This window comes from Phasianus colchicus, chromosome 13 (genome assembly GCF_987193195.1).
Source record: "Phasianus colchicus chromosome 13, bPhaCol1.hap1.1, whole genome shotgun sequence".
In the NCBI taxonomy this organism is placed as follows: domain Eukaryota; kingdom Metazoa; phylum Chordata; class Aves; order Galliformes; family Phasianidae; genus Phasianus; species Phasianus colchicus.
In genome coordinates, this window is record NC_143448.1 from 8,708,184 (window position 1) to 8,733,122 (window position 24,939).

At 40.3% G+C, this 24,939-nt stretch overlaps 1 protein-coding gene across 5 annotated transcripts; it reads right to left on the bottom strand.

The window, feature by feature from the left end:
- Positions 1-562: 562 nt before the first annotated feature.
- On the bottom strand, positions 563-24,615 carry LOC116243704 (uncharacterized protein F13E9.13, mitochondrial-like). 5 transcript variants are annotated; one of them, XM_090149985.1, is made up of 9 exons: positions 24,545-24,615; positions 23,759-23,841; positions 22,268-22,329; positions 15,593-15,773; positions 9,955-10,105; positions 7,967-8,094; positions 2,081-2,176; positions 1,152-1,268; positions 563-693 (listed from the first exon to the last, which is right to left on the bottom strand). In XM_090149985.1, exons 4-9 carry the CDS (start codon positions 15,750-15,752, stop codon positions 674-676), a joined length of 672 nt encoding a protein of 223 aa, XP_090006111.1. In that variant the 5' UTR covers positions 15,753-15,773; positions 22,268-22,329; positions 23,759-23,841; positions 24,545-24,615; the 3' UTR covers positions 563-673. The 5 variants fall into 5 exon arrangements, with proteins under 5 accessions (XP_090006111.1, XP_090006112.1, XP_090006110.1 ...); XM_090149986.1 differs by lacking the exon at positions 24,545-24,615 and adding an exon at positions 24,376-24,533; XM_090149984.1 differs by lacking the exon at positions 22,268-22,329 and having other exon boundaries at positions 566-693.
- Between the last annotated feature and the right edge of the window lie 324 nt (positions 24,616-24,939).

A 24,939-nucleotide genomic window follows, 5' to 3' on the forward strand; every position in this document is an offset into this window, starting at 1 on the left:
TGAAACAGTGAAAACTGTGAAAACCCTAACAGCCCTTAATACAGAAAGGTGAAAGTGTGCTAATCTAAGCATACTGATATTACTAAGACCTAAGTTATTTTATTTAGCATGATAGTTCTCCACAATAAAGAGGGCACAGGATGGAACTCAAACAACTTAGATGTTAAATGAGATCATTGACTGATCTGATAAATACCTCAGAATATGCTGAGAGTGAATGAGTGTGTGGAGAAAAAAATTTAGAAAGCATTTCCACGACCCTCAACTATTTGTGCACTGCCTACACCAGCAGCTAGGAGAGAGAGCTGGAGGTGACTGAGGATGACCTCAGCTTTTTTTTTTCCTTCATTGTTTTTTCCCTTAATTTTACTTCTTGCAAGTGGCTCGTCCATGAATGCTCCTTCTTTTATGACAAGTAGTTCTGATGGAAGTCCAAACACTCAGCAGATTAAATTGCCTGTGTAAATTTGGACTCAAGAAGCAGTGACACTCACAATAAAGATGCCCTTAGAAGAATTTCTGTGCATTGAAACTTTGTCAGCATACTTACGAGGAAAATGGAGATAAGCAGAAGAATGCCAAGGCTGCCATAGGGGCTAAACAATCTCTTCTCTAGAGGTCAGCTCACCACAGTTATTTGTCTGCTTTTGATGGGAGGTATGTGGGAGACAGACTAGTCCAGAAAAAAGGAACCTGAGGAGAAGATAATCTCATGCTGTGATGTTTTGGAATCACTATTCTATTAATGAATCTAAGATTCCTGAAAATCTCTTTTGCCTCTTGAAGGAGAATGTATCTTTTGTTCAGAGAAGTATGGGAGCTCTGCCAGCTGACAGAAAAAAAACATACGTTTGTATACTTGCTTTGATATGTACAATATAACTTGCATAAGCATTGGCAGAATCCTGATGCATAGATGTCAAGGAAAGAGAGAGATCCCAGAGGGCAAACGTAGCTCACAGTCCCAAGGAATGAAAACATATGTCCACAGGTTATACAGCTGTGACACAACAGGTATCCTTTGTTGTTGTTGTTTTTAAAAAACTTCCTTAGAGCTAAAAGATCAAATTCAAGGGGAGTCTTACAGTATACAGTTAGTCTGTCACATTTTCCCTCTACGTTTTACAGCAAAAATGAAAATCTGTGTTTACCTGTCAGTTCTGGTAGAAATGATTCCATCATAATTACACCTTGTGTGCTGGAAGGAACCTGGCAGTTTGTAATGTCACTAATGCTAGTCTGAAGAGGTACAAAGTTGTAGGAGCTTGCTGAAAAATAAGACTTTATTAAAATTTCCAATTTTTTGCAAAGCATTTTGACTAAATTCCAACACTACTTAAAATGTAATTAAATATTTACATTTATTCTCTAATAAGTATTGTAGGTAAATCAATTTCCCAATTATCTTAAATTTTTGTATGGTATACAATTACTACATTTTTGTAATAAATGCACAATTCTAATGAAAAAATAATGATCTTGAACTTTAATAGAGCCCTTCATTTGAGGAGATGAAAGTGCTGTACGTTCATCCATTCATTATGTCTTACAACCCCCCTGTGATGTAGGTACTATTATCATCATTTTACAGATGGGGAAACTGAAAGGCTAATTAACTTGTCCAATTTACAATACTGTTAGCTGTAAACTTAGGGTGTCCTATTGTATTAACATGCAAAACAAAACTCAGCTCATCCTGCAATCCGTAAGCACTTTACTTATAGGAGAGAATATGCTACACACATTTGGAGAGCTGGTTTTGTCTTGGCGATGGCTTTGAGTGCCACAGAAAAAAAAGGTCTAGAAACAAAGACCATAGCACCAGTTCATTGTAAAGTGCCACTATGTTCCACAGCTAGTTGCAGAGATGATGTGCGTTTTCATTTAAAGTTATCAGCCATTCAAGTGCACATTTGTGCTTTAATTCTGTATATTTCACACTGCATTTATGTACACAAACAGGAAAATAGTGCTTGCTGACTAACTCATTCTCTCAGTTTACTTATATGCTCCATAAATTTCTTCACTCTGTCAGGATCAACACCATTCGCCCAATAACCTTCTCTCTTGAAATACGAACCAATTATTAGAGCATTTGCATCCAAGTAATTCTTCACATTCTCCAGAGTAACTCCAGATCCAATCAAAACAGGAATCTTCACAGCATGTTGAACCTCTGAAGTGGGGAAAAAAAAAAAAATAGGATTAAATCCTCTGGGATTTAAATCCATCTTTAAAATTCTGTAAAAACAATGTGCTCTAACTTATGCAGAGTTTCAACAGCAAAGGAAGGCAAGTCTTAAGAAATTTGTAAGCATGCATCTCTTGCTTCTACAATTGTGATACAGACGTTCTAGAGAAAAACAACCAACACTTTTAGCTCTCAATAACTGTTAAGAAAATCCCTCTTTCAAAGAATATCCTGAGTTGGAAGGGACCCACAAGCATCGTCAAGTCTGACATAATATTCCTGACCACATATCAGAGGAGTGTTTCAGCACTACAGAACACATGAAAGCTGTGTCTCAACACTGAACACGTACACTCCTTTCCCTCCCCCCTCCCACCCTCCAAGAAAAAAGATTCAAGTAAGATTAAGGAAAATTGGTTGGCTGAGAGTGCAGTGCATTTTACTGTATTCCATCACATTCATTTTTATTTCTTGTCCCTGGTAAGAAGAGGTGTTGGATTGAGGAAGGTTTTGCAAAGCAGAAACTAACCCATCTACTTAGCATGTCTGTTTGCCATTGTGCTTGGAGGCTCAATGCACTTGAGGTACTACACATAGATGGAAAACAGCAATCATTTAATATTGCACTGCAGTAACATGTAGGATAGATACCATTTTCCCCCAGTCTTTCTATGAAGTAATCAGAACACAGCTACAAGAATAAGATGAAATTCTTGTTTCCATTTATTATATCAGCTCAGACTTTTGTGAGTCTGGTGAGATCATTAAAAGTGGCAGAACTATTCAGTAGAGCTGTGCTCATTACAATTCTTCAGTCATCAGTTTAAATCACAATAATGGTAGTTAGACTGGTGTATATTTCTGCCAGGTTTCTGCTGAATTTATGCTATGTTGACAACTAGCAGAAGTTCTTCACTGAAGAAACAAAAAAGGCCTTATTCACAGGGAAAGAAAAATGAACATGCTCTCTGCTTCTTGCTAAGTTTCAGGGTCATGAAAGTAGGAAAGCAAGCAGCAATAGGCTACACTGATACCTCCAGCTAGCTCACCAGAACACAAAAGATGGCACTGATATGACTTTTCTTCCTGTAAATGGCAATGAAATGAAAAATACACTTTTCTGCATTCAGCATGTGCTACTGTTTTGGCCATGGAAAGGTTCTCTGTGGACACATAAAAGTTCATGAGAGTATTTTCTTCAGAACTCAACCCAGTACTAGCTCTGGAAAAAATAAATAAATAAAAACAAAAGCCCCAGTGCTAGAATTACTGGGCATCCTGCTCATCCTCTCATTTTGAACTGACCATCCTAAGAGTCACTCAAGACTGGATGCTTCCTCCCTTGCCTAGGAGAGTGCTGCGAAGCATTATTTCTGATCTTTAAAAAGATAAATTGCTTTAATTGGTGCTAATAAGCTGACGTAAGATGGTTAAAGCTCGAGGGAACTAGGAACAGCATATATGTAACAAAAAAAGTCTGCTTCAAAACACTGTTTATTTAAATAAAGTTTCATCAGAAGCCTAACTTATTAATGATGCTTCAGGGAAAAATAATTATGTGTCACCTTTCTACTTCACCAAAGAAAGGGGATCAATTAAAATGCTCTTGAATCTCTTTTTAGGTCTCATACCCTACTATTTTCCCACCTAGGAACAGTAACTGCTTCTTACAAAATTTTTTTTAACATAAAAGAAGAAAATCCACACAACCTCTATTGAAAATTTTAAGCAAAGCAAGATAGTGCATATATGATTAAACTGATGCCTATTTTTTCACATATTTTATATTTCTAAATTCATCCTCCTTACAGCAATGAAATAATTCATTTTTTGTTATTTACAACATTATTAATGAAATCCTATTCTAGAAAAAAATAGAATTCTGTGTTTATAGTATCTCTGTGCTCTTGGAAATAGTCGATCTGGTCTATGTAGATATCAATGCATAATTAAGGTGCTACAACTGACCACAGATTCGTACAACAGCTTTACTGCATTCCCAGAGGAACAACATTCCAAGTCAATATTTGTTTTTAAGACAAATGCATAAGATACATTAGTAGGCAGTTGCTCTACAGTTATTTCACATCAGCAGGAAAAATGAAGAGCCAAATAATTAAACAGAGCACGATCCCATGGGTGTATGACAATAGCTCTGCCCTAACAGACAAAGACTTGAACAGCAGAACCTAAGATTGCTGTGAAACTATAAGAAAATAACTAAATAATGAAGCTTTCATAAGTAGCAAGGTATGCAGCTCCTGCTGTGATCCATGCATGGCACATGCAGCCCACACTCAACTCTTGTGCTGGAGATTTATTCAGACTGTCAACATGAAGAACAGTAATGGGAGTGCCCACTCTACAATGAGACTGGGTTATCTAATTAAATATGCTACAGATACTACTTTTAAGTCATTTCCAAGCATATCAAGGCCTAAAATTGATGAATAGAACATGACTTGTCTACTGGCTGTGTTAATACAAATTCTAACTTGTAAAAGAAAATAAAGCAGCAGTGGTGAGATATGCTTCCGCATGGTGATGTTCAGTCACTGTCAAGATGTCTCTAAACACAGAGCCTTGTTTAAAGGCTTCTTCAGCTTTCTTCTCCTGATGATATTGTTTGATGCAAACAGGAAGGGAAACAATTTTCTGATGTTAAAGTAACAAGATCCTGAAGTTTACAGAACTCACACATTTTTCTATTTCAATAAACTGTAACTAGAGGGCACTGTGCTCTTTCTTCTGACAGTGCATCTGCAGATATGTCTTCAATAAAATCAAATGAAATAGTGCTTGGTTGCAGAGCACAATGAAAGCATTTGAACTATGGTGTGCACAAGTTACATGAAATAAAGGCCAAATGCTTCTAGCTTGAAAACAATGGCAAAGAGCGGCGTAAAAATAAGTACCACTGTGGTAATAACTTGCTCCACTACTCTTCTTTAACAGCTTTTTCATATGCAGTAATCACTGTACCGTACACAACACTATGTTTATGGTAATGTTCCACTGTAACCCATTTTAGTTTTTTAATTCAAAGGACTTTTTCTTTGTCATTAAATTTCGGGATTATGAAAAGTACAGACCAGAGACTTGCATCTCCTGATTATCTATAGGAGGGTCCTGCAAAGGCAGCAGCCTCTATTTTGACCTAAACAGCCCATTAAAAGGCAGGAGGATGAATCGGTTTTGACGCCCCTTCTATGAACACTAACAGATGAGGTAACGGAGCCAGCTGCTGGGATTTGTGATATTTTCCACCAGTTGCTCAGCTGAGGCCATTTACTTTGTTCATACAGATTCCTAAGCAGTCCTTATGCAAAGGCTTTGGTCACTCAAATCACAAGCTGGATTTCAACCAGGTACTTCAGCATTTTCCCAGCGGGAAAACCTGACAGCCTGTGGCTGGGAGTAGCACCACAGGTGCCTTCAGGAAGGCAGCGAGAGAAACTACAAACAAAACCCTGCCGAACACATTTCTCTGGCTTGACAGAGAAACACTCATTTCCCACATCCCATCACAAGTCAGTCAATTCAACACACAGACACAAAGGCAAAAACACTTCTATATTACTGCACAACAAAGCAGAGAGAAAAAAAAAACGTGACAAAACCTCATCTGTCTCTTGGTTTGTCTTTCAAGAGTTGCTTTGCAGCATGATGAAAGGTGCCCAGCTGTATGATCGCAGTACGGCTCATCCAGTGCCGCATACATTCGTGAGCTGCCGAATTTCACTCACATCACACCAACTTTGTATAACGTACAAGTGATTCCTTTTAAGAATATACTGACACAGATATGCCTAATTTGTCATTTCCTCACACTCCTGAGTGTTGATTTTTAAGCTCTTCTCTTAACTGTTTTAAGCCACTGTTCTCCTGAGTGGCGCAGATAATGCCTGAATTCTGTGGCCTAAGTAAACCAAACCCATGATCCAGGTTCTTGCCTTCACTACACACATAAAAAATCGATGTGTGCACATCATTACTGCTGACAACTCTGATTCATTTTGTTCTTTGGACTCAGAAAGGGAACAAGACTGTGACTGGCACACTGGTTCACATGAAAGAAAAGCAGTGGTGAGGCCTGCTTGGAGTCCTGCGTGAGAGCAGCCTGCGGGCCTGCAGGTCATCTGGTGCTCTCCAGTGCAGGAAATCAAAGGAGGTTGCACATGCATGCTGGAAAGCAGAACTTAAGCTACTATTCTGCCCTGAGACGTGTTGGCTTTTATTTACTAATTTTAATGTAATTTGCATTGAGAAATAGGGATATACAGTGATATGCATTGCAGGAGGAGATGGATCTTTAAATTAACAATATTTTGCAGTCTCTTCCAGTCTTTTTCTCTTGCAGCCTAGCTTTGTTCTATGAATCACTTCCAGTTCACCATACCAAACACTCAAACGAATTCAAGAGCTCTGTATTCACTACAAACCATCATTTTCATTTTAACATTGGTGATTGAAGTATAGTCATCTATCATCTGTTCTTTGGCAAAAAAGTTGTGTTTTAAACATATGTGAAATAAGCAAAACATTTTGACAAGTTCAACATTTATTCTGAATGCTGATAAGCACGTACAATATGGATAAAGCCCTGAAAACATGGAATGATATTAAATTATTCCAAGAGATGTTTGGGGTGCTGCCTCTATACCAAGTAGAGCATGTTATTCACCTCCTTTGTAAAATAAAGAAGGAATTGTGATTGAATGGTTTAGATAAGAACACACTTTAAAAAGCAGAGATCATACCGCTATCTTTCTTCATGAAAAAAATATTTTGCCAAAAGATACTATCATTTAACTTCAACCAAACATGCAGTAATTATTTCTGCATATTGATCCCCCAGTATGACTGCAACTTGAAACAAAAATTGTTCATAGAAGTCCAATAGAGCTTGTGATTTGTCTATACAAGAAGTGATACTTCCTTTGGCTTCATTTCAGCAAGCATGTTTTAAGAATTTGAGGTTAGACAAATAGACATACTTTCATGCACATTCACTGAGCTTAGAGTTCACCTTGATAGACTGAGCTGAACGCACTGGCACTTCAAAACACGGTAGATTGTTTTGTGCCAGCAGAAGTAAAACCTAAAAACATTCTACATTCTATTTTATGTAGACAGGCCTTGACATTCAAGCCATGAAACTAAATTGAAATTTAGTGATGAAAATTTGAATTTTCATGATAGCATGTAAACAATCAAGTTTGATGACTTTGATGTCATATCTTTCTTTGTACCAACAAACTTACAATTTTTTTTTTTAAAACCTTCTAAGTAGTGTTTTCCCTGCTATTACTGTGTGGAATGGTGCCATATCATAATAACCCTTTTCTTGCAGGACTTTCATTTTCTTTCCGAAAAATATAAATCTTTCCACTAAAGAGTTGAGCACTTTTAGTTAGCTATTTTTATTAGGTCTATGAAATTGCTTTTTCTTTACTAAGATATTAAAAAGTATCAATTTCTAAAACAAAGTCTTCACATACATTTGCTTTGTTTATTTTAAAGTAATACTAAGTATTATTCAGTATTATAAAGGCTCAAAATAATTTTTGTCCCATCAAACAGTTGATTTGAAACGTACAACAGACAATCCACATAGAACCTCAGTCACATTGGTTTTGCTTTATCCAATCAAACTCTGCAATGAAAGAACATTCTTCTTCCTTTTTTTTTTCTCCTTAAGGAACAGCAGATACAGAGATGTACAGCCAGAAGCTGACTCGGGTCCTGCTGCATGCCCCTGGTGTGTCTGCTCACCTCTCAGCTCCCCAGGGTCTGCGGGCAGCCCGGTTGCCGTGCCAGTCAGTACCACCCCGTCAGCCAGGAAGAGCTCAGCAGCAGAGGCGGTCTCAGCCACGCTGATATCTGCCGTCAGAGCATGAGCACTGTCAATAGCAGGAACATACCCCGTGGTTACTTTCAGCACACACATATTGAGCAATGTTTATTTAGACTGCATTTTTTCATTTTCCTCACTATCAGACCCAACCTTATCCATCACAGAGCCATAACTGCTCAATCCATTGCTCTTGGTCTTCTGTCTCTAAAGTGCGATTGCTAAGGGTGAACTACCAAGTGTCAATGCAGACAGCTGTGTGCATGTCGAGCACTTGTATCTCACACACAGCTCTGGCTTCAACTGGGAGCAGTGGATGGTTCAGTCATTCATAAATCACGTTCTGTTACCTAGAATGGAATTAACACCCTTCACTTCATTTCATGAAGTCCAACCAACAGAAGTATAGTTATTACCTATAACATAATCACAGGAATCACCTTACATAGCAATTACAAACATAAATTACCTGCAACCTAGCTTTTCAACAGCAGCTTTTGATATATGGGTGATACGCTTTGAAACCTGTAGCAATAGTAATTTAATTTAAACAATTCTAAAGTTTGAAAGACTTCCAGTCTTCGCTGGTTCAACATCTGACTTTGCTTTCTGCTTAATTGAAAATACAGAAGCAACAATAACTATGGTCAACCCATTGCACTGATGAGGTGTGACAGTCTGCCTCTTTCCTGGGTCAGTGTGGATGGACTTGGATCCCTGCTTTGTCCTACAGTAAGAGGAAGAATGCACTGACTGCAGTGCTTTTCACTAGTGATGATGGTGCAAGACAAAGCACTCCCTTTATGTAGCTGCAGGAAGGCAGGCCTAAGTCCCTACTACATAAGTGAGTTGGAAATGGGGCTCTTAACATAGTCTCAGCTTTGGAATCTCCTTGAAGCAAAAACCTTCCACTTCAAAAAGCAAATCCTTTCACCTACAAAGTATAATTGAAATATCAGTGTATCAATTGACAAGACAAAGGAAAGAACACATGATACAATCATCAATTTTTATGAAGAAGTCTAATGCAGTGTATTTTATATATATACACATATATATAAAAGAATTTAAGTCATTAGAAAGAAACCAACCTGAAAGGACCTTAGAAGTTTAATGTTATCATAATGCATTGTTTCTTTACCTATCTTGAAAGTTATTAAAAAAAAAAAAAAAAACAACACAAAAACACAGATATTTAAGATCTTCCAAACATGATTGTTTTCATGATTACCTACGTACTACACACAAACATTTTAATTAGGTTATTTAGCATGTATAATACATAACATTTGAGCAGTTCTTCAGGAAAAAAAAAGTGACATATAAATAGCTAAAAATACTGTGTGACAGTTAAGATAACAGCAAAAAAGAAACTGGGTTCATCTGTCAAAAGTTCCTTCTGTTTGATAATCATAGAACATAATCCGTACATAGACAGCACTGATTTAAGTAGAAGAAACCAGTACTATTGGCAGCCAGGAGAAAAAAGAGAATAGCTTTCTAAAGTGCCAGAATATTATGATTTGGATCCTTTGTATGTGGAAACTGCTGCATTACTAAAAATAACCTTGGATGCTTAGCCTCCCGAAACATAATTTCTTTAAGCGTAATAGGCATATAAGAATGTAAAATCTCACCTGACACCAGATGTGAGACATTTACAGTCTGCATTTATAAATCCTGAAGGTTAAACTACAAACTTCACAGATGCGGCAACCTGCGGCTTACAGGTGCAAATTTATTTTTAAACATATCCCCTAATAGCACTGCAAGACCTTGCTCAAACAATAAAGTTCTCCCTTTATCATTAACTTTGCTGGCATTGAGCAGATATAAAATAATCAGAAAATGGAGAAAAACATAAGATCATTATTACATTAATATTTACATAAATATTGCTTGTGTTTACCTGTGTTTTTTTTTAATGTCAGCAAAAATCTGAATATTCTCTGCTCCAATTAGTTTTCTGTATCGTAGCAGGTTACCTGCACAGGCATTTATGATCCCTTCATCAGCAACATGAGAAAACACAAAACCTTCAACTCGGATAAAATCAAGACCTGAAAAAAGAAAAGAAAAAATTAGCATTCTCTTAACCAGACCTGAGGACAGAAGAACTAATACTAAAATATCTGTCTGTCGTTTGACCTCCACACAAGGCATTCCATGTTCTCTAGGACTAATCAATCTTGATTTCCCACATTTTTAAACTTTTGTACCCATGGCACAAACTCAGCAGCAGCACACCCTGCCCTGCTACTTGTGGTGATGTGCCAGCAGGCAAGTGTGAATGAAGGATAGGTAGGCCAAAACGTAGCTCCTATGCTGTAACAGTGCGGCTTCTCTCCAAAAAGGGCATTATCTTGGGTTGTGCCCCTCTGCCTAGATACCCCGCCACTGTACTACTGCCTTCCCAACATCTGCTCCACTGTTAAATATGCCTGAAATTGGACAACAGGTCAAAAAACAACAAGGACATGGACAAAGAGAGGAGAATAGCCTATGTCTTCCTTCTTCAGGAAATCAGACAGGAAAACACAGCCTGCAATACATTATATACATTGACTCTCCACCTGAATGCAACTTACATCTTCTGAATGGTACCACATCAATGACTGACTTTTGGAGCTGGGCCAAAGGTACAGAAAGATTAAGTTTCCACTCCAAATTTACGGTGAGCATCAACTCTACCTTGTCTTAGCAACTCAGTGTCCAGCAGTCATCCATTCTTTGTATCAAGAAGCTTTTGGGCGACGGGTACTTCAGAGGAAGACTAAGAACAGAAATGATTTCGGTAGACCTTTTATCTACTACAAGGTACCGCTATAGAGCCTTGAAATACCCTTATGTTGACATACTGATGTATTCAGCCACAGCATAATGAATCCACAGCTGTTTTGCAAAAAAATGACAATTCTGACTCCTTTATTGTATTCCCTTCCACAGCCTTGAAGCTTACTTCACACACACTTTAGGATGTGTAAATGCTCTGCAAACATCTTGTGCAGCTTTTGCTGTTCTTCCAGTTTGCTTTAGAGCTCCCTTCCAGGCTTTCTGAAGTTCTATTGATTCTCCAGCTTTGAGTCAGCTGCACATTTAAGTGGAGTGGACACATCGAGGAACTAAATGCATGTGAGAGCAGCCTTCAGGGACGCAATTCCATCTAACAGAGAACTATTTAGGCAATGAAGGCCTCACCTTAACACATTTCAGATGTAAACAGAAAGGGTCTTTAAAAATGTATTTACCAAATGACAAAGATCCTGTTTATTTTAAGGGCTAGATTTCAGCTTCATTCCAAAAGCCCTGAAGTTGCAGAAACAAAAGATTATGCCTGATGGAAAAGAGCCTGTATTGCTTAGCAACACATACTGCAGCTAACATGATCCATCACAGATGGTGCCAACTCAAATATAAGCTGTCCCATGCCTTGAGATTAGCAGGTGAGAAAGCATGGAGTATTCTCAGGATTCAAAAACACAAATATGTCACAAGTATAATTAAAGGTGCTAGTAGGTAAGACTGAGACTTGTGCATCTAGGAATATTAGCCATAGGCTTTATCTAAATCACCTAAGTTTGTAGTATAAATCAGACTTAAACAAGAAAAAAATAATTCTCCTCTAATCACAAGACTATCAATGAGCCTAGAAATCTAATAAATGCTCATAGCAATCATAATGGCTACCTCAGGGCAATGGCTATTCACTTACTGAAGCTCACCACTCACATGTTTACCAATGTTTGGTTTGTGCTTCCCCTAACTTAAGAATTCAAGACTTCCTCGGCCAACATTAGGATTGTTCTTAGTTTAATGGAGTTGCACACTATTGGGGTTTTTGGAGGATAACAAGACACAATTTTTAACCAATTCTAGTAGACATCAACTCATTACCTGCCTGTTTTATAAAGACCTAATTGGATTCCACTAATGAATTCACTAAAACTGTGAAAATAGTACTATTTCTTATTTTCCCCTTAAGTAAGTCAAAAAGTAATATCTGCTAAATAGTTAAAAGGCAGTCTCATTTCTGACTTGCACGGGAACAAAAAAAAATATCTTGTAATCTCACTGGAAAACAGGTACAGGAAATTTCCAACAGGACCTACCAAACAGAGCTTCAAGACTAAATTGAGAAGCAGCTCATTCCACAAGCAAGAGTTCCAGGCCTGGAAAACGCAGTGTCTCCAGCAGTGCCTTCAGCACATATTTCTCATCTCATCTCTGCAAAAGTTCCAGTGCTTGCTGCCTTGCCCTGCAGCACCCGCAGGTGACCCCAAATAAGCACTCACCTGCTGAACTTCAGTGTAGCTGTACTAGAATGGCATCAGTTGAAAAAAATATATAACTAAAAATCAGCATATTTTTCCAGCCAATTCTATCCTATCTTCAACAGTAACACTGGCCACACCTTCCTGTGGAGGATCTCTGCTGGTGGGTGGTTGCAAGAGAAGAGCAGTCTCAGACAGCAAAGCTGTATTTATAAAAGACCTGCAGTAGAAAAGATCTGGGTACCTGGAATATCTTCTGATATGAAGCCTCATTTAATCAGCTACCAACTGAGTCATTACCATTACTGAAGACTAATTAAGAAACAGTGACCGCATGGGATTTCAGTAAAATGATTCTTAAAGAAAAAGGGCATTTTCACAGTCAGCTGGAGATGGCAGAAGATAAACTATTAGAAATTGAGTTCTCATTCATGAAGTGTAATGCGGGCTGATGCAGGTACATGGACACTACTGCACTGTATAGTAGGCCCTGCAGGCCGTGTCTGTCTCCATTAGCTTAACGATGGGCCAGTTCTGTCTTTCAATCACTACTCCTACATGTTTGTAATGGAAGCACACAGAATTGCAAAAGAATAAAGAGACTGTTATTGGTGTATACCCCCAGTATTGTAAAGGCTCTGTAACTCCTCTGCAAAGACATACACTGATGGACTGGAGCCATGCACAGTCTCACTAATGCAAGGAAAACGGCAGATAGCAGCTGAGGGCCTTTGGATGATTCCTTTAGACACAACAGTCCTCTCTAAGATCCATAATTAACAAACCTTCGATAAAAGAAAAGCCATGTAGTGTGGAAGTAGGTCAACAACAGAGCATGAGTACATGCAATTCAGCATAAACCGTGGTTTCCTTCAGAAAACAAGACACACTGATAAATAAGTAAGGGAAACGTAATAAGATGTTCAGACCTGACCTGGGCTTAGTGAACATTCCTGAGCACTGAACAGTGATAACCAGTAACATTTGCTAAACAAAAACAAGTAAGGGAGCATTTTTATCTTTTCTACAAGCGCTCACAGGACCTGCTTGGATACATCATTCTTTTTCAACCTGAAGCAGATGTAGTAATTAAATAAGAAACTACAAACAGGAAATAGTGCACTTCTATAAACCACACAGTACACCTGTAAATAATGAACCAATTGAGAGAAGTAACACTACCACACAAATTCTGCTTTGCAGTTCAGTTTCATGGAACAGGAAAGAAAGAAGATAATGCAGTCCTTGGAGGATGCCATTAGAAGCAGCTATGAAGGTGGTGCACTTTCCAAAAATAAGTATTTGAGATTAAGATTAAAAAAAAAAAAAACAAACACAAAAATTCAGCCTTCTCATATTGTTCATCCCCTGATTTTATTACTGTATAAGTCTGATAACAGTAGCTTATCAATACATTAGGAAAATTTAGTATTTTAATCTGTTACTATTTGGTTATCTAAAACATACTTATCAGCACAAACACACATTGCTGAGGAGTTCCTTCCAGTCACACCATAAAATTGCTGACTTCTTCCCCCTCTCTTTACAATATAAAATCATTACCTACACTTGACGACCACTTATGGTTTCCCTGTGCAGCTCTCTTCTGAAGTTATTTCTACCAGAGACAGGAGTTTCCATAGGGAAAATGGAATGACTGCATACTAGCAGAAAATATTGTATATGCTTTTTAAGTATAACACATTCAGCAAATATTTTGTAGTTGAAGTATATAAGGATTCCTTAATTAATAGCTATCTTTAATGACAATTAAAATGGTATTGATATTAAAGTCACTACTAGGTTGCTACAGAAAAACTACTCAAAGATTTTCTACCTACAGAGTCAGTCCCTTTACTATGGCTTTGCCTAAAGTGATTTTCTTTTCTTTTTGCTTTCCTGCTCAGTGAGCCTGAGAATCATTTTTAGGGAAGTGCAATGAAATGCATTAAACACAGGATCTTCCTAGCTGCTGTCCTCCAGTTACAGAGCAAATAGTGCAGAACAGTAGAAGAGCAGAGCAAAACCCAAGCCCTTGAGGAATTCTCTCCCTCATTAATAATTGCTGAGGAGTAAGAGAAACTCATTGCTCTTGCATTACATCCCATATACAGTGATCAATTTTACTCCTAGAAGGAAGCATAGCTATCACTTTTAAAAGTAAGGTGTGTAAATATAATGCATCTCAAGTATCCTACATGCATACAATCCCTGAAAACAAAAGCAAAACTGGGTTCTGTTATCTTTTCTGGCTTAGTTTTTCACACAGTCTCCACAGCAGAAGTAGCGTGCTGTGTCAGTTTGTCAAGTAGCCTTCAAGTATACCTTGAAAGTGTCAGCTTCTGATTCTAAGGCACTCAAACCAAATCCATGTGCAAAATGTATCAACAAACAGAAATTCCCCCAAGAAAAATGAATGTTACTCAATGTTATTTTAACTGAATTGGTTTCATATAGCACAAGCATCTTTTGATTTTTCATTCTTACAGAACTTCACCTATTTAGAAAACCTGTAAAATTTACAAAGTGTCCAACCTTACTACAGTTGCATATGCAATTTGGGTAAACACAGACTCTCAATTTCTGAAGGCTTTGGGAAGTATGAGCGTTCCCTCTTAAACTAGTCTCCATCTCTTGGTCAGGGAATGTTATATATGAAAAACTAAAATTGCTCCAGCAAAGCTTAGGAACTGAAGGGTTAGCAAATCTAGGATTCTTGCAGTAACGATAAATTAATTTGTACTTAATTTCCCTGAATGCAATTTAATGTTAAGTAGTTTGGGTAGCTATGCACTTAAAAAAATTAACAGAAAGCTTCATTCCATTCATTCATAAAAAAAAGGCAATGAAAACTTGGTTTTAATAGAAACCAGTAGTAGCAACAACATATAATTAGATGCTGAAACAGGATGCTTAACCACAGCGGGTTAAATTAATCTTCAAATATCATTTAACCGAAGTAAATAGAGTTACACCAAAGGTGGCTTTTAGACATGAGTAGGTTTAAACTAATCATTACAGTTAGACAGGTTTCACCTAGAAAGCAGCGCCAGTGGCCTTGGGATTTTTAAGCTGCCTCCTACTGAAGCACTGTGCGAGTATCATCTATTATAATCAAGCAGGCATCTTTCTCAAAATCTAATTTCTGCTTTTTCAGGGTACAGTGAGCTTTTCATGTCTCATTTTTCATGGTATCTATGTTAGTACAATGCCCAATTTGCAAAGAGTAAATGCCATAGCAAACAACAGTAATAACGGAGGAGTCATTTCTATTACCTGCCGCGAGAGCCACCGCCGTGGCCTGCTGGTTGGCGGCACACAGCACCTGGACGCCCAAGGCGAGGTGCGGGCAGAGCCGCCGCACCGCTGCGCCCACCGCCGTCATGGCGGCCGTCACCTCAGGCCCAGGGCACAGCGTGTAGGGCCGGTCGTGCATGTTCTCCACTATCAAGCCATCCTGCGGAGATCAGAATAAGTTCACTGTTGTGCTAAGTTTTGTGTTGAAAGAGACAGAAGTTTAAAGGTTTTCCTTCAAAGGGTGGATTATCTCCAGTAAATTGTGTCGATGCATATAGCCACTTATAAGAGTGCTTTCATCAACAGCACGGCATTTGCAGAGAAATCAGGAAGAGAAATAAATGTGATTTTAATTATACATTCATCAATTAGTTTCCCTTTGATCCATCCTAGGACGTGAACTATAGGCGAATGAGTTAAATCTTACACCTCATTAAAAGTACTGTAGAGTCAAACTTCAATTACCCAAATGGAATATGGGATATTGAGTATGTTTGGATAACTGATGATGTAGAGATAATCAAGGCAATTTTCAATTTGAATTAATGTCAGAAAATAAGCATTATTTTAGAAAAATAAAGGAGTTTTGTTTGTTTGTTTGCCTATTAACATGCCTGTTCCCAGGGTGACATATTTCTCCCCATTCCAAATTCAGACTGCTTTGAAGAAAGCTATTGCTATTTATTATCAACTATACCTCTCCCTCCACAAGAACATACATTTAGCAAACAATGGAGTGACAATGAAATACTCTACTGATAGACTACTGATAGACTTGATGCAGCTTATTGAAAATCTTTGTACATCATCTGATGCCTTGGACATTTTCAATGGTGATATGGTATACACTAGAACTTTTCAACAATTGCAAATCATATTTTGTTGAGGACTAATACAATATTAGTTGAGGACTAATACAAAAGTAGAAGTACAGCCCTGAAACATATTTCAAGCCTGACATTTTGCATTTGCAGTGAGAACTTTCCATGAGGCTAGACATTTCTCACCTGTTTCAATTGAAAAATACAAAAGGGCTATAAGACAAATTAATTGTATGTAAAGAAAACAAATTCTATTCTCTCTCTATTTCAAATACACATCAAAATCCTTAAAATGAGAGCTGTGCATTTCAAAGGCATTCTAACATTCATGATAGAAAGAACGTTTTAAAAGAAATTAGAAGAAATTAAATACAAGGAGATGGATTTTTTTTTTAAGCAGGTTATCAATAACAAAGAATCAGGAAGATGGGGAGAAAAAGGTTTTCTTTAAAAAAATCGTAGATGAAATGCTCCTTTGAGCTTTGTTGTAGTACAGATGCTCTTTTGAGCATCTTTCCTTTTGAAAGTATACAAAAAGCAGTCAGCATTTAATGGTCGAATTACATGCTAAGCCACAGGCTTCATAAATGAACCCCTAACATGGAAGATGGGGGAGAGGAAACAGACTTCAGTAATCTGTTAGAAGAGTATGGCCAATCCAGTTACATGAGGAATGCACATTGGGTGTACCTGTGTACAACTGCCTTCACCAAATAACCAGTAGATAAGCACTTAAATACACAAAATACGTGCTATCTTAAAAACAGATGGACACAATTTATCAATTTATTAATGGGAAATGTGATCTAACATTATGAGCACCTAACATGAGAGCTACATACTATTTCATGCCACTCAGCAACACATATTAATATAGAATTCCAGTCCAAGAAACCTCAACTGGGCAGAGGATATTAGATAGAGGAGCCCCAGGCCTCCTGGCAGGGCAGAAGCAGTCCTGACAAGAACACAGCTCCTGGAAAAGGTCATGGGGTGCTCCTGACCAAGCAGGGAACACAGTGGCAGAATCCCATGGCAGCATCACAGTGACACTGAGCTTTCCATGAATTGTTGCTGATTCAACAGCTCAGTATTTGCATAAAGCAAATTATTCCATTATATTAAAAAATATAATTATTTTAAAAGTAATTAGGGACTCTAGCCATATTACTGTACGTAAGACAAGTATCTGATTGAATTCCTGTTCAACGTGCAGGATTTCAGCATTTTTCTCTTCAACCTTATATTTATTCACTTTTCAGTAGCTCTCTTTTCATAGCCTCAAGGTCCACAGTTCCTGTGACTATTTTTGGTATTACTTTAATAATGTGTTATTATTTAGTACCATCTAATAGACCTTGTTCCTTTGCACATTATGTTTTGTTTAATTAAAAAAAAAAAAAAGAACAACATATGTTCTGTAATACAGAGAGCTGAATTACAGATGCATTAACTCAAAGCCTTCTTTCATATTTTTGTATAAAAATGTAACACCACAGATTTCTGTGTTTACTGAATTTATATGTATATAAAACAGACTTCAGTACTATCAGACAGCTAATTAAAATGGTGGAAAGAAAACAGTGATGCTGGATTCAAGATCTTGGCACTTAAGCTAATAGTGTATAAGTCTAGGAGAAGAGCAACCGAACTACATGCTCCAAAGTGGAATCACCTTGGAAAGTGTGAGATAAGGCACCAGCAAAACCTTCTGGGTTTCTTTTCCATTGATTATCAGAACACTTGAAGTGATGCTTTTATATAAAATAGCCTTACTTTTAACAGTCCTCAAACACTATAGAAGTGAAAAGATAATAGACTGCTATCTGTCTGTAAAGCATCCTTTGTAACACAGCTAACTATTGGAAAATAAGTAATTTAAATAGCCCCCTGTCTATATAGAAAAACTATTTATGTACATATGTATGGGAACTGTTGAGTCAGGGCCTGAATCACTGATTGAGCACCTGGAGACAAAACCCTGTCAGCCCCCGGGAGCACAAGTGAAGGCAATTCAGCTGTGTGTCTGGAAGGGGTGGAGCCTGGCTGCAAATCTCTTAGACCTCATTTAAGGACTGATTGCCACTGGGGGAAGATTTCTGGTTGGAGATTCCTGCTCTGTGGTGTTCATGCTGCATGCCTAGATCCTCAAAGGCAGGTGAGCACTTCTTTCTTCTGTAGCACTGCACTGGTCCTTTGCTGCTACATCTTTACAACATCTTCCAATCGTGCTGGTCCTTCTGCTGTTATGTTTGGCAAGCCAGACAAATTAAAATATTTAAATAGCTTTTCTACTGAATATCTTTAAGTGAATTAAGGGGGAAAATTCTGCCCCTTTAGATAGAACTCTGCCAGGGCATATTCCAGGATTTTTAGGATCTGTATATAATGGACTTCCAACTTCCACTGAAAAATGGAGTCCCTTGCGGGATAGTGGGAGTATCTTTCAATTCCCATCCTGCATTGCAAAATATTTCTATGACTTAGGCCAAGACATCCTAGTCAGGAAACAGTGAAGCAGGTATATACCATCAAGGCACTCATTGAGTTGATGGCTGCCTACAGGACATCTCAAGTCATCAAGAGTGACCAAGGAACTCATTTTTCTGGTACAACATTACAATGCTGGACAGAAGAAAACACTGAGTGGAGATTCCCTCTGCCATGTACTCTGATGGGGGCAGGCCTTATTGAACACCATAATGGTATTCTTAAGACTACCCTGAAGACAGACTCTCCACTCTTGCAGGGGTGGCCAAAGAGACTCTATGAAACCCTGCAGACCTGAATGACAGGCTTAATGATGGCAGACCTGGTGCCCTACAGATGCTACAGACAACACGGGCCTCCCAAGTACAGGCACCGATAGTTGGGTAAGACCCCAAATTGGCAGTGAAAATAATCTTCTGCTCCCTATCCCTGAGAACCTAGAAACTAATACCTGTAAAATAGAATGACCTTGGAAGCTGCAAGTGGGATCAAAATGGTGCGGTGTACTCTCACCCTGGGGGAGATTATTGGACACTGGGGGATTGGTAGTCCCCCCTGGTAATAGGTACGTGGCCTGCAGACATTATAGTTAACACTCTGGTTTTCATTGCTAAAGGGACCTTAATCATGTCCCCGTGGCAAATCCAGACTTCCCCTTTGGAACCTGATATAGGTATGCAGCCCCAGATATTGGGCCAAAGGGTGTGGTACAGACTGCTGGGATGTGACCTGGTACCAGCTGTAGTGTTGACCCAGGACAGGAACATGTCCTGTATCTTGCCATGAAAGGTGGACTCTCCCCTTCTGGTAACTTGAAAACATCTATACTACTCTCCACGAGTCCACAGGATCACCAGAAGAGCAACGTGACGTGAAGATGCTCTGGTGTCACTGTAAGATCAGCAAGACACCTGGTGGTGGACTACATGGGGCTGATGGAACATGAGCCAAACCTTTCCTGGTCCAAGCTGCTGCATGCCTCTAGTGAACCCATTGAGCACTGGCCCATGAAAGAACATGAACTTTAACCACAAACTAATCAATCATCTTACATTGTATCAACCTGCATCATGATGGGCAATTGTATGAGTGCTGTGGTGTGTTGGATTCTTGTATTAGGGAAGGCTCACCCTCCAGCTGACCCAGTCATTGGTTCATGCTGTGAAGGGGTGGTGTGTATAGTAACTGTTGTATCATAGTCTGAACCACCAATTGAGCACCTGGAGACAAGACCCGTCAGCCTTGGGAGCACAGGTGAAGGCAATTCAGTTGTGTGACTGGAAGGAGTGGAGCTTGGCTGTACATCTCTTAGGCCTCAAAGAAGGGCTCATTGCCACTGGGGAAGGATCTCTTGATGGAGATCCCTCCTTTGTGGAGTTCCTGCTGTGAACCTAGATACTAGGAGACAGGTGAGGACTCTTCTTTCTTTTGTAACATCTTCCCACCTTGTTATGTTGTTACAATAAATAATATATATTATATAAAATAGAAAAGCTATCTTCTTTATTCTATCTACAGAAGTGATCACTGAAAACACCTTGACCTCCTATCTGATATAACTTCTTGCTATGGTAACTTTAACCCTGATGCTTTGCATAAGAGAGGCTTTACAAACCACAGCTGCTTGTGTGTTACTATAATTTTTGCAAGTGCAAAACAACTGCTTCTTCCTACAGAAAGAGAGGCTTTTTGCATCATGCTCATTGCTAGATAAACTTGGTGTGCACTGAGAACAGTTCCTCTCACTACCAGAGTCACATACCTCTCTATATGAAGGAAATCAGCTTTGTAAAGCATTTATTTGCTGTACCTAGACAATCACTATGAAAACTTCACTTCTAGAACAAGAGATTGCTACTTCAACTTAGGTAAGTAGGCATCTTTTCTTCTGTATAAATAACAAAGAGATGTTTGTGATGAGGCTTGCTTGCTATTTTACTCTACTGTAATAGAGCTAACATTTGAACCTCTGTAATCCAAATGGTAGCATGTCTCTATAGCAGAAATGATAGCTTATTTCAACTGCTATTAAATACCAAGTAGCTTTAACTTCATTCCTCTTATAATTAAAGTGGTAGTTTGGCTTGGAACTGCTCACTTCTTAAAAGCTTACTACAGAGCAGATACTGAGCATCACCTCAGAAGAAGAATCAGGAGGATCTCCAGGAGATGATACTAGAAAAAAAGAAGCAAGCCTACTAGTTTGCCTACTAAAAAGCTTGTAATATTTGAAATGCAGTGCAACATTATGTAAATAATGTAATTCTTAAAGAAAAAACACAACTCATCATTGTCATCTACTTATGTAGTTACAATTAAATAGCATGTAGTAAGGTGAGTTACATCTGTGAAACTGGAAGGAACTTGTGCTGTTTTCCAGCTCCAAAGCAAGATCTACTTAGGTTCACCTGCAGGAGTGAAAGTTAACTTCACTGCACATTTTGCAAGTGCTTTTTGCTTAAACAAAAGCAGATAAAAATTGGAAGGACTGCGATGCTGCATAGATTGCTGCTTACAAAAATCTTGCCTAGGGAATGTCATTGTTTAGCAACACAAGTACAAAGCATATACGTTTTTAGCACAGATGGTTTCCTAGCTGAGCTCTCGCTTGTTTTCATTACTGTGCTCTAATACCACAAATCTTTCATGTTTATTATGTTCAGCTGCTAATATGCCAGCCCAGTCACCTTTTTCCTGAACAAACTAGGATTTACTTCCAAGTGCAATGCATACTGAGTGAGCAAGCCTATACAGTATATTTCCAAATGTTAATGCCAGCTCAAGCAACTTGAGGCAACATGCGAACATCTAGCAGCAGCAACACAGTTATGAATCTTCCTGAGGCTACCACAGGTGCTTAGAAATAATGCCAGTAGAAACATCCACAGAAAAAAAAACCTCAGATTTCTACTTCTGTGGAAAAAAATGGACAGTTTAACAGTTCAGCCTGAGTAGTAGGAGGGAAATCAGATACTCCCATTGCAGAACCAGGAAAGCTAGTCTGGAATAGAGGTGATCTGTATGTAGAAACCACAAAGCTCTTCAGTACCTACTGTGAAAATTCACGCTTCTCTTAAAGTGCTGGGAAAAACTAGACAAATGAATTAAAGAAAATGTTTGGCAACCACAGTGATATTTGTGGAAGCTCTCCTGTTTATCTTGACCTTTATGGTATTAACAAAGGATTTATTTTTCCTATTGATGTAACACTATCATGTATGGATCTTTAGAATGAAGACTGGTTTGACCTGTATGCTTATGTCATTACAGTTTAGAGAGGCAATGCAGTTAAACCCTGAATTTGTTCAAATTAGTAGAGAAATTTGCAACCTCATCTGCCTACCTGAGAGGTGGCTTTAAAAATATGAGCTGAGTAACTGCGACACAGCAAGAGAAGAGGTGAACCTGGAAGAGTGAATTTATACAACTGTTGAGAAGACAGTAAGGTATAAAATCCAAATTAGAATTTTGTGGTAGCACTGATTTTAAAGTTTGTCTTGAGACCTTGTCCATGTCAGCAGTGAAAGTAATCACTTCTATCCTCTCCCTCACCTTTAGGTATACTCAGTGTTTCCTCTCTGCTGCTAAGGTAGCGGTGTATGGCCAGTATATAAGGGAAATCAATAAACAAGTACTATGGGCAATAAACAAGGAATATGGCAATGGCTCTAGGGCTACACATCACCTGTGTAACCACTTCCACACAGGAAGACTAGTCCTTGCTGTTCTTCTGATATAGAGCAAATCACATTCAACCTCATGTTGATGTTATGAAGGCATGTACCAGTACAGAATGCAGAGCAATTGCACTCTTCCCTTCAACAGGTATGAAAAGGGAGAAAACACTTATTCTGTACAGCTTGCAGTTAAGACTATTCTTGCACATTCTCAGCTTGTTCAGTGGCACTGGATCCAATCAATGAGCTCTGTTTTTCTGCACTGCTGTTTACCCTTTCAACAACTGTTCCCAGGGCTTTCCCAGCTTAGTGGTTTTCCTAACCACTGCTCTGTCCACACCCTCCATCATGTGACTTGTCTTGCATTTTGAACTTGGTCTTCTATAATTTAGACTAAGCTCTTAGGTTCCATTTCATTCTGTGTGTAAAGTATCATTGTAATTTATGCTGCTGGAGTATAACCCAGTAGAAACCTACTTGAAGTTTAGCAGAAAATCGCAGCTCAGAGCTGCAGTGGCAGTTCAGCAGTAGCCTTCTCTTGCCTCTGGCTGAGAATGTTCAAAGCAGGCATGGCTGCTCCCACAGCCTAGGGCCCAAGGATTACAGTGGGCAGAAAAGGACCTAAAATAATTTTTTGGCCCTGAAATAATGCTACTGTGGTACAAACACAAACTATGGGGGAATCCTGCAGTCTGTAAGCAAGCAGTGTCTATGCCTGTGCCATAACTTCATGAAAGCAGTGTGCCAAGCAGAGCTAAGGAAAGCAGCTTGTCAGACTAGATGATGAAGCATCCTACATTCAGATACCAAGAATGCCAGCAACGGTTCATATTGCTGTCAGCTTTCCATCTGTTTTGTTGTTGTTGACTTGCTTCTTGGAAATTGATAGCAATCCTATTTAAACAACTCAAATTGCACAGTTTGAATCTAAGCTTTTCCAGTTCTGGAGAGTGTGTGTGATGTTTAGCTCAGGTTTTGAAACTTTGAGGGCCTATCTGTATTGAAATAAAAAATGCAGGCTTAAATGTCTTCCCAAACTCAGTGGTTTCAAGTGCTTCTCAGGAATTCTAGGTCACTCAGACTCAGTTCAAACCACTGGGTACGCAGAAGCAGCTTTGTGTCAATACTGCCATGGGAAGAAGGAAACCAGGACTTACAACTCCAGCGTCTTTGTATGCTTCTGCTTCTTGACAAGCTTGATCGATGATTTGTGCCAATGGAAGAGAGCTTCTTGGTGTCCCTGCAACAACAGTGCCATTTACCCCAGCGCAAAGGCAAACCATACAGATGGTAACGGTTTTCTGGTAAGACAGCTATAGGCACTGGCACAATAAAATAGGGAGAAAGAGGGCAAAATAGCTAAAAAGCTGCTGCACCTCCTTGAGACGCGCCCCAGCGGCACCTCTTCTCTTTGCTGAACTTTACAGGTCAGCTGTGACTGAAGTCATTCACAGACTCGAGGGATATCTCTGCGATGTCGTACCGGGCCAGCTTTCAGCTCCGGGGACAACACAGCCCCGGCTCAGCGGAGCGCCATCGGGCCGCAGTGCCGCAGGGAGCCACGTGTCCGAGCTCCCGCAGTCGCGGGGCCCGCGCGGCTCCGCCCAGCCCGGCGCGGCCCGGCCCAGCTCGGCAGCCCTCGGCCCGCTCAGCGCTTCCCCAGCGGCGCGGGGCCCTCAAGGCGCCCGGATCTCCTCCGCACGACCCCCGCAGCCGGGCCGCGCGCCGCACGACCGGGTCCCGCGGCGCCGCACCTCGCCCGGCCCGCGCTCACCTGGCAGCGCGCCCACGTGCACCACGCCGAGCACCGCCGCCCGCAGCCGCCCGAAGAGCCGCGGCCGCGCCATGGCGGACCGTGACGGCGGGCCCGCCCCCTGACCTCCCGCGGGGACGCGCCGGGGCCGCGCCGCTCTCCTTCCCGCTCCCGTCGGCGCGCCGCTCACCTCGCTTCACCCCTCCGCCGCGGGGTCGCGCCCGGGGCCGCCCGCTCCCCTCCCACCCCCCCCTCCCGCGCCGCTCCGCTTCCGCCCGGTGCCGCCGGCCCCGCCCCGCCGCCCCGCCCCGCGGCCCGCCGTGGGATCCCGCGCCCCGCGGCGCCCCGCGCTCCCCCGGGGCCGCCGGCGGCCGGAGCGCCCCCGCAGACCCCGCCCCGCCCGGGCGCCGGCCCCCGGCTCTGGGCGCGGGGCCACGTGTGCGGGCGGGCGGGCGGGAGGCGGCCCCGCGCCGCGCGTTTAAATGTCCCGCTCGGCGCGGGCCGCGCTGTGCGCAGGGACGGGAGCGGCCGCGCCGTGAGGCAGGAGGTGCCCCGCGCAGCCCGCGCCGCGCTCCCGCCCCGCCC